General features: G+C 42.9%; 1 protein-coding gene and 1 pseudogene across 2 annotated transcripts in view; both read left to right on the top strand.

The window, feature by feature from the left end:
* Positions 1-1328: 1328 nt before the first annotated feature.
* On the top strand, positions 1329-1805 carry LOC116083630 (annotated as a pseudogene). Its single transcript, XR_004115817.1, has one exon. The product of XR_004115817.1 is annotated as a ubiquitin-60S ribosomal protein L40 pseudogene (transcript).
* A 547-nt stretch (positions 1806-2352) lies between these two features.
* Positions 2353-8866, top strand: part of Aggf1 (angiogenic factor with G-patch and FHA domains 1) — a 24603-nt gene continuing 18089 nt past the window's right edge. The window contains exons 1-5 of the mRNA XM_031360109.1: positions 2353-2884; positions 5373-5475; positions 6020-6222; positions 7458-7619; positions 8468-8656. Of these exons, the coding sequence (XP_031215969.1) occupies positions 2663-2884; positions 5373-5475; positions 6020-6222; positions 7458-7619; positions 8468-8656 (879 nt within the window). The 5' untranslated portion in view covers positions 2353-2662. The remainder of the gene's footprint in view (positions 2885-5372; positions 5476-6019; positions 6223-7457; positions 7620-8467; positions 8657-8866) is intronic.

The following is an 8866-nucleotide window of genomic DNA, read 5'->3' as shown; positions in this document are numbered from 1 at the left end:
TTCTTATTGTTGTTGCTATTCTTCAAGACAGCATATTACTATGTTGCCTAGACTGGACAAGAATTCAGAATCCTCCTGCCTCAGCTTTTCTTGCTATGCAGCTCTGGCAGGCCAGGGACTTGCTCTCTCTCAGGCTTGTCAATTCACCTGCCTCTGCCTTCTGAGTACTTGAATGACAGGCATGTATCACCACATGTGACTCTGTACTTTTGAGTAAAGATTTTATTCAACCTTTGTAGTTGAACACTGGAAAAACTCTCAAAACAGAAATAAATATGTCCCTCCAGTTTTAAAAAAAAGCTCCATTGTATATATTCACTGTGCATGGTACTGTCTTAGTCAGGGTTTCTATTCCTGCACAAACATCATGACCAAGAAGCAAGTTGGGGAGGAAAGGGTTTATTTAGCTTACTTCCACATGGCTGTTCATCACCAAAGGAAGTCAGGACTGGAACTCAAGCAGGTCAGGAAGCAGGAGCTGACGCAGAGGCCACGGAGAGATGTTTCTTACTGGCTTGCTTCTCCTGGCTTGCTCAGCCTGCTCTCTTATAGAACCCAAGACTTCCAGCCCAGGGATGGTACCACCCACAAGGGGCCCTACCCCCTTGATCATTAATTGAAAAAATGTCCCACAGCTGGGTCTCATGGAGGCACTTCCCCAACTGAAGCTCCCTTCTCTGTGATAACTCTAGCCTGTGTCAAGTTGCCACACAAAACCAGACAGTACAGGTACTATGTTGCATTTTCATACTTTTTTTACATTAAGTATATTCTTTCCTTTACCTTGGCCTATTTCTCCCCCTTATTAATCACTTCTCTTCCCCTAGACAGTTTTGCTGTTACTCTTATGTCAAAAAATAATTATCTTTATCTCTATATATTTCTGTTAACAGATCAAATAATATAATAGATAAATGATCGTATGAACCTATATAAAACCTAGGAACCATGTGTAAGAGAAAACACATGATATTTGCTTTTCTGGAACTGGCTTAATTCCCTTAGTATGATTATCTCCAGATGTATCCATTTGCAAATGTAAACCATTTCAGAACAAATAATTTTAATTTATTGTTTAAAAATACATTGCATATATATGCCATGTTTTTCTTAATTTACAACACTGTTGTTAGTCACTTTGTCTGGTTCTGTAGCTTAGCTATTGTAATTAGTATGCCAAGTCTCTCCATGATATGTTGACTTGGAGTCAAGTGTGGCATTGCTGGGTCACATATTGACTATGTATAAAAATTAAGTTTTTTGGAGAGGAGACTAGAGGGTTTCCGGTTCCGCTTCCCTCTTTCTCTTCAAGGAGGCGGCCGAGCCGAGCGGCAGACGCCAACATGCAGATCTTCGTGAAGACCCTGACAGGCAAGACCATCACTCTCGAGGTCGAGCCCAGTGACACCATCGAGAATGTCAAGGCCAAGATCCAAGACAAGGAACGCATCCCACCTGACCAGCAGAGGCTGATATTCGCTGGCAAACAGCTGGAGGATGGCCGCACCCTGTCCGACTACAACATCCAGAAAGAGTCCACCTTGCACCTGGTGCTGCGTCTGCGCGGTGGCATCATCGAGCCATCCCTTCGTCAGCTTGCCCAGAAGTACAACTGTGACAAGATGATCTGCCGCAAGTGCTACGCACGCCTGCACCCTCATGCAGTCAACTGCCGCAAGAAGAAGTGCGGCCATACCAACAACCTGCGCCCCAAGAAGAAGGTCAAATAAAGCTGGGGCCATACCTGGCCTGTGACCCCGGAACCAAATAAAGTCCCCTTCCATCGACTGGAGCAGAAAAAAAAAATTAAGTTTTTTATTCATATTTTTAAAAAAGGCATCTTACAGAACCAAAGCGATTATATGGTTGTATTATGGTAACAGACTAATACTTAAATGGGAAAGATGGAGAGCTTAGTAGTCCTCTAAATAGATACAGGAACCGGACAGATAATAGTGATGATCTTGCAAAGCTATGTAAAGGGCTTGGTCTTAACAAAGCTATGTTGTGTGAATCCCTTTAGTCTGAGAAGAGAATTAAATGTTAAAGTTCACATTGTAAGGCGAACTTACAAAGTGTACTTGTAAGAATACTTGTACATTGGAAGAACCCTCGGTTTTGAATGGGGAAACATTTCACGAATCGGCCTCAAAACTCAAAACCCTACGCTACAAAACAAGAGAAACAATAGGAAGTAAAAATACAGATTGTTGTTTGGATACATAAATATCCAATATCGTAAACGGTCCTAGATCCTCGGGAAGAGGTTCCCGCGTACCAGCGCTAACAGACCCTTCTAGCTTCCCGTCGCTTCCCTTTTCCGTCTTGGACCCGCCCACCACCGGCTTAGCGTTTCCGGCTCAACCCGGAACTAGAGGCTGCCGCTTGGTTCGCCTTAGTTCTCCGGTTCCCTGGCTTCCGTGAGGCTGTCACCAGGAGGGTGTCCGAGCTCACGGCCACGCGGCCCGGGTAGGGTCGGCTTCGTCCCCTAGCTCGCAATCCCGGTCGCCGACTTCGGGCGACATGGCCGGTGCCCGCTGCGGTCGTCCGAGCGTGAGGCCGCCTATCGCAGCCCGCGCGCTCCTGTGGCCCCTGGGCCAGCGGGCACCGGTGTCGTCTTAAGCAGTCCCCCCGCACCCGCAGGCTCCGTGCTCACGGTCGCATGGCCTCCGAGGTGCCTTCGCTGCCTTCCCCGCCTTCCCCGCCTTCGCCGCCGCCCGCCTCCCCCGAGCCGGAGCTGACCCAGCTAAGGCGGAAGGTGGAGAAGTTGGAGTGCGAGCTGCGGAGCTGCAAGAGGCAGGTGCGGGAGGTCGAGAAGCTGCTGCATCACACGGAGCGGCTGTACCAGAACGCCGAGAACAATAACCAGGAACTCCGCACGCAGGTGCGCGGTCTGAGGGAGCCACACTTCCTCTGTGAACTCTTTGAAGTCATTAAAGCCCAGAGCTGCTCAAAAGCCCGAATACCTTTGGAGCCAGTTGAAAAGTGCCAGCCAATTGGTTTGGACAGTTATCTCAGGGCAGGCGAGAATGAACTTTAGCGTGGGCTACATGGTCTTGATCTGTCCTACTGGCTATGGGTGCTTTTATTTGGGGGGGTGGAGGTGTCACGTTTGAGGTTTTTTGTTGTTGTTTGTATGTTTTGTTCTGTTTGTTGTTGTTGTTTGGTTGGTTGGTTGGGTTTTTGTTGTTGTTTTGGTTGAGACCAAGGCTCCATTTGTGTCCTTGAACTTGCTGTGTAACGGAGGATGACCTTGACGTTCAGCTTTTGATCCATGTTTCCAGTTCCCAAGTGCTGAGGTTGTGGGCTTTCGTTTCTCTCTCCCATCCCCCACTTGGGATTCTCGATTGAGGATTCAGAATCTCAGCCCATAGGTCAGCCTGTCTTAGATCTTAGAATATAGCCCCAGTTTGCTTCAACCTCGTGTCAATCCCTTCTCAGCCTCCTAGGCTTGGGATTTCAGACATGACCCAACACTCATCCATCCCCTTTTGAGTTTGCTTAAAGCTGAACTTAGAATCCCGTTTCCTATCTTGAGTGTCCCCATTGTTTATAAAGTCTGGGTAATAATAGCATACAGCAATGAAGTTTAAAAGCAGGAACATAGTTTAATTTGACACGCTCTTGAACATACTCCGTGTGTAAGGTGATCTCAGTTATCCCCTTGGGTTCACTTGTAGAAAGGGATACCTGCCTTTCTTACAGATACTAGAAGTGTGTTTCATGTTTGTAATATGTAGTAAGGACGAATCCTTGACAGTGATGCTTAAAAAAACAATATATTGTTCATTGACCAGTTGCATATTATCCTAACAAGTTATTTCCAGATACTTAATTTTAACCTAATGTTTTCTCCATAATTTAGTGTTTTGTAAAACTACATCTCTAGGCTAGACACTGAAATGTCATCAGACTTTGCCATCCAATCCTTTATGCAGTGTGTGTGTATAATGTGTGGGTGCCGTATTCATACCTGGGTGCACCAGGAGTCCAGAGTGACAGTATGTGTCCTCTGTTGTTTCACCTTACTCCTTTGACAGGGTGTCTTCCTTAACCACAACCTGACATTCTTTGGCCAGTCTGGCTGTCTGCAATCTTCAGTGATCTCCTGTCTCTGCCACCTATGGTTCTGGGGTTACAGATGTGTTGGAGACCAAGCCAGCTTGTTTAGTGGGGGATGACAGACTTATTGATGAACCCGAGAGCTAGTGCCCCCTCAACAGTCTCACTAATTAGAGAGACTGTCTCCGCCCTGGTAGCAAGAGAGCGCTCCCAGTCCGTAAAGCATCTAGACACACCTGTATGTAACCACTCACTTCCTTTTCTGTGGTCGAGCTCCCTGATCATTAAATACATGGACTGAGATCCTGATCATTAAATACACGGACTGAGATCCTGATCATTAAATATACGGACTGAGATCCTGGCAGACAGAGGAGAGGTGTGTGCATCAAGGCAGTCTCATTCACTCATGGGCATGTGCTGCACAAAGTACACAGAGGGAAGATGCCAAGTTCTTGTTCCATTCTGCTGAAGTTAGTGATAAGAGCAAAGAAAAAGTACATACAGCATATAAATAGCATTTAAATATATCTAAGTAAATAACCCTGAGTCTGAGTGGTGGTAGAAAATTCAGTTCAGTTTTAAATTGTAGCAAGAACTGTTGGCCTTTGAGACTACGAGAATAGACCTTTTATTTTTCTCCAAGGTAAGGGTGGAACTTGCCTGTATTTAAGCTGTCTTTAGTTGGACTTTTCTTTCTGTGGGACTGAGCTGGGGACTGAGCCTCAGACTTCATGATTACCAGGCATATCCACCACTGAGCTCCAGCCCTAGGTTTTTGGAGGGATGATTTGAATGGACTGTCCTTCCTTCCTTCCTTCCTTCCTTCCTTCCTTCCTTCCTTCCTTCCTTCCTTCCCTCTTTAGATAGAGTCTCACTTTGTAGCCCTGTCTGTCTTTGAACTCAGCCATCCAGCTGTTGGAATGAGAGGTGTTCACCACCATGCCCAGCTGTGATTTGGGTATTTACTTAGGAGTATGACAATACTGTGGGTCACAGTGGCATACACACTTAGTCTTAACTATCTGGGAGGCTGAAGCCAGAGGATTATTTGAGCCTGTAAGTTCATTATCAGCTTGCAGAATACTGAGATCTGTGTTAAAAAGGAAGGAATGAGCTAGAGAAAGCCAGAGGTCAGCCTTGACTTGTGAATGGTTGTAGGGTTGCTGAAAAAGGAACTGGATGCTTTGAGTACAGGTCTAAAAGTTCTACCAAGATAAATGCCTTGTAATGTTCTGAGGATGGTAGAAAGTTGTGTATTATTGATTTGCTTTATGACTAATTTTTCCTAAAGCTTTGTTTCCTTTCAGGTAGAAGAACTTAGTAAAATACTCCATTGTGGGAAAAATGAAGATAATCAGAAGTCTGATGTAGAAGTACAGACAGAGAACCATGCTCCTTGGTCAATTTCAGGTATTTGGTGTCTAGTATGGCTGCACTAGTACCCTTGGAACATTCATGACACACGGATGTAGTGTTTCTTTAAAAATAATACAGATAAAATATGTAAATATGAGGATTTCTTTCTATGTCACTTTTTTGTCAATTTATGGGTGGCAAAATAGAAATGTATTATAATTTCTAACTTCTTTAATCCTTGTGTATGTTTTCAGTGCTACACTAAGTATTCTATTCTTGTTGCTTGAGTTAGGTTCTCAGTATGGAGGTAAAGGCAGTCTGGAACTTGCTGGTAGCCCAGGTTGGCTTCATTCAACCTCCTGCTTCAGGCTCTCCAGTGCTAGGAAAATTCTCCCCTTATGTACCCCCATACTGATTATCCTGAATAATTTTGTCAGTAAGCCTTCTATTCCCCCACCTTAAATCTGCCTTGGCCTTGTGACCAGATTTAATGGGTGCAGTTTTGTGTTCCATACTCAGTGTTTGCTATTTGGGTTTTGCAATTAACAGTTAAACTTTTCCCATATACTCACCAGCTGTTTGTTTCTTTTCTCTACAGATTATTACTATCAGACATATTATAATGATGATAGTCTTCCCAGTAAAGAGACGGAACTGTCTGCACAGCAGAGTCAGTATGTTCAAGCTTCTACTCTTAATTCTAAAGACGAGTCACAGATAGACAATGATAGTTATGCTGGTACTGATGTAACAGAATGTGCTAACCATAGACAAGAGGATCACTGCACTTCTGATTCACAGGTAATAAAGGCTAACCATGGAGAAAGATAGGACTCCTTGATCCTGTAGGATGCATGCATGAATTATAAATAGTTATAAATGAGTTACTAAGTGTATGCTTATGCACTGAGCATCAGTTTTTGTTTTGTCTTTTGAAATAAAGTTTTGCTTTGTTGCTCAGGTTTGCCTTGTTTGCCTGAGTTCAAGTGTCCTACCTCAGTCTGTGTGTACCCAAGAGTGTAGGTTTGTATCGACACACTCAGCTGTAGTTGCTAAAAAACAGAAGTGGGAATGTATTTATAGTTGTGACAATTTTTCTGCTCATGATTATATAAACTAAAGGAGTAAATGAACTAAAGTGAGTATATTTTAACTCAGCCCATGAACCTTGGAGCTCAGTGAGGTGGCCCAGGAGGTAAAAGGTGCTTGTTACACAGGCCTGACACCCTGAGTTCAATTCCTAACCCTGGCACCTCCATAAAGGTAGATGAGAGAACCAAGTGCACACAATTTTCTCTGACCCATGTGTGTGCAGGGCACTCACATCTATGGTTATACTAGTAAGGCTTTAAAGGACTTCGGGCACAAGAACAGTGTCGTTTTACCTGTTTATGCCCGAAGTAGTTATTTGTTATTTTGACATAGGGTAGCCTACACTGAGCCTGCCAAGTACTGCACGCAAGCTGACCACACTGGAAGTAAAAGGTGTTTCCTCTCCCCTCCCTTCCCCTCACCTGCCTATTCTGGAGCTGTGTATGAAATGCCTCATCACGACTCAAATTTCCTGACAGCTAATCTATAGTTTCTCCATCTCTAGTTTTAAAGTGTCTTTTCCTTTGACTATATTGAGCAATTAGATCATTTGTTTTAGAGATAGTTCAGTTTGTATTTTGTGGTTGCTTCCTTGTGTTACCACACATTTAACGTTGAGTACTTGTTATCATCTTACTTTAGTGTCTTGAAGACTTAGACAAGATTCTAGGGATAAATGCAGCTTGTGGTACAGCACTGGCCTCGCATGTGCAGGCCTCTGTCTTATCTACAGCAAAACCAAAACTGACAAAATTTAGGGCCAAAGTTAAATTGGAAAACACTTGAAAATATTTTTATAAATGACTCTGATTATAATTAATGGTGATGAGTTTCCATTACAAACTGGAAACAAACTGAAACAATGTCCTAAGTCCACGTGGTTTCGGATTTCCTGGATCCAGCTTAGCTGACAGTATGTGTCACTTGGTGGTATGTCTCTGCAGGAGAGTGCGTCTGGGCTAGCAGAAGGCCCAGCGCTTGAAGGGTCCTCGCTCGCTGAGAGCCTGAGAGCTGCTGCAGAAGCTGCAGTGTCGCAGACCGGCTTCACCTACGACGAGAGCACGGGCTTGTATTTTGACCACAGCACTGGTTTCTATTATGATTCTGTAAGTATCTCAGACCTTCCTGATACTGTTGGGCTTTCAGCTGCCGGATAGTAGGAAGTAAGCCCCAGCTGAAGTAGGGCAGGAAGAGCTGGCAGAGTTTTAAAGCTGGGCCTGAGGGCGGCCAGTAGGCGTCCATCCTTGGAGCTCATTCTTCCCACCGTCTTGTCTCTGTTGCTGGTGTCTGTTGGACTTGATAACATTTTGTTGACTATAAATGGCGATAGCCTTCATTTCAAGTATTTCTGTTTTCACTGTCTCAGTCTCCTTGCTCAAGTTTTCCTTCCTATTTTGAACTTTTGCCTCCCATTTTCTAACAAGAAAAAAAGGAATAGAAAATTAAAGAGCATAGTTGTTTACCAGTTTCTTACACGTGTACCCCCAACCCCAGCTTCTTTAGTTTGCCATTAAATGGTGAAGTGTTTTATAGTGTTAGGAGGTTTGGGCATCCAGAGCCAGGACACCATTGGTTTCCTATGCAGTTTGTCATCCACAACTAAGTGTTCATGCCTTTGAGAATGTTTCTTTTATTTCTTTTTAATGTGGTCATTTGAATCATATGTAGTTGCCATGTCACATAAAATAAAACACTGTAAGTATTGGAAGTTTCATGTAATGCAATTAAGATTAAATTTTTCTCACCATGGAAAGCAGAGCAGACATTAATGATTTTTTTTTTAAAGGCATTTTTTTCTCTAACTTATTTCTCTAATTCCTCTGAAAATACAATATTGTTATATTGTTAAAACAAATGTATCCACTATCTTTGGATATATTTGGCATTTTTGTTGTTTCTTTTTCTCTTTTGTTTCATTATACATGAATAAAACTTACTATCTTGAATCTGAAAGGAAAATCAGCTGTATTATGATCCTTCTACGGGGATTTATTACTACTGTGACGTGGAGAGTGGCAGGTACCAGTTTCACTCGAGAGTAGACTTGCAGCCTTACCAGACCTCTAGCACAAAGCCAAACAGAGGTAGAAGACTGAAGAAGAGAAGAAAGGACCCAGGTTTTTATACAGCAAATGGAGAAAAGGTAATGCTTTCTTTTTAAATTTTACAGAATTTTAATATCATTAATTAAGCTACAAACTTTATGAATGTAAACATCATTCTGTAATTTTGTAGTTTAAATATGTTTATTAAGGTTTCAGATTCTAAAACTTAGAAAGGTGCAAGTGAAGTAATTTTTTTTTCTTTCTTTCTTTCTTTCTTTCTTTCTTTCTTTCTTTTTTTTTTTTTTTTT

Source organism: Mastomys coucha, unplaced genomic scaffold, assembly GCF_008632895.1.
Source record: "Mastomys coucha isolate ucsf_1 unplaced genomic scaffold, UCSF_Mcou_1 pScaffold8, whole genome shotgun sequence".
NCBI classification, from domain to species: Eukaryota; Metazoa; Chordata; class Mammalia; order Rodentia; family Muridae; genus Mastomys; species Mastomys coucha.
This window is presented reverse-complemented; position numbering and strand designations above follow the sequence as displayed.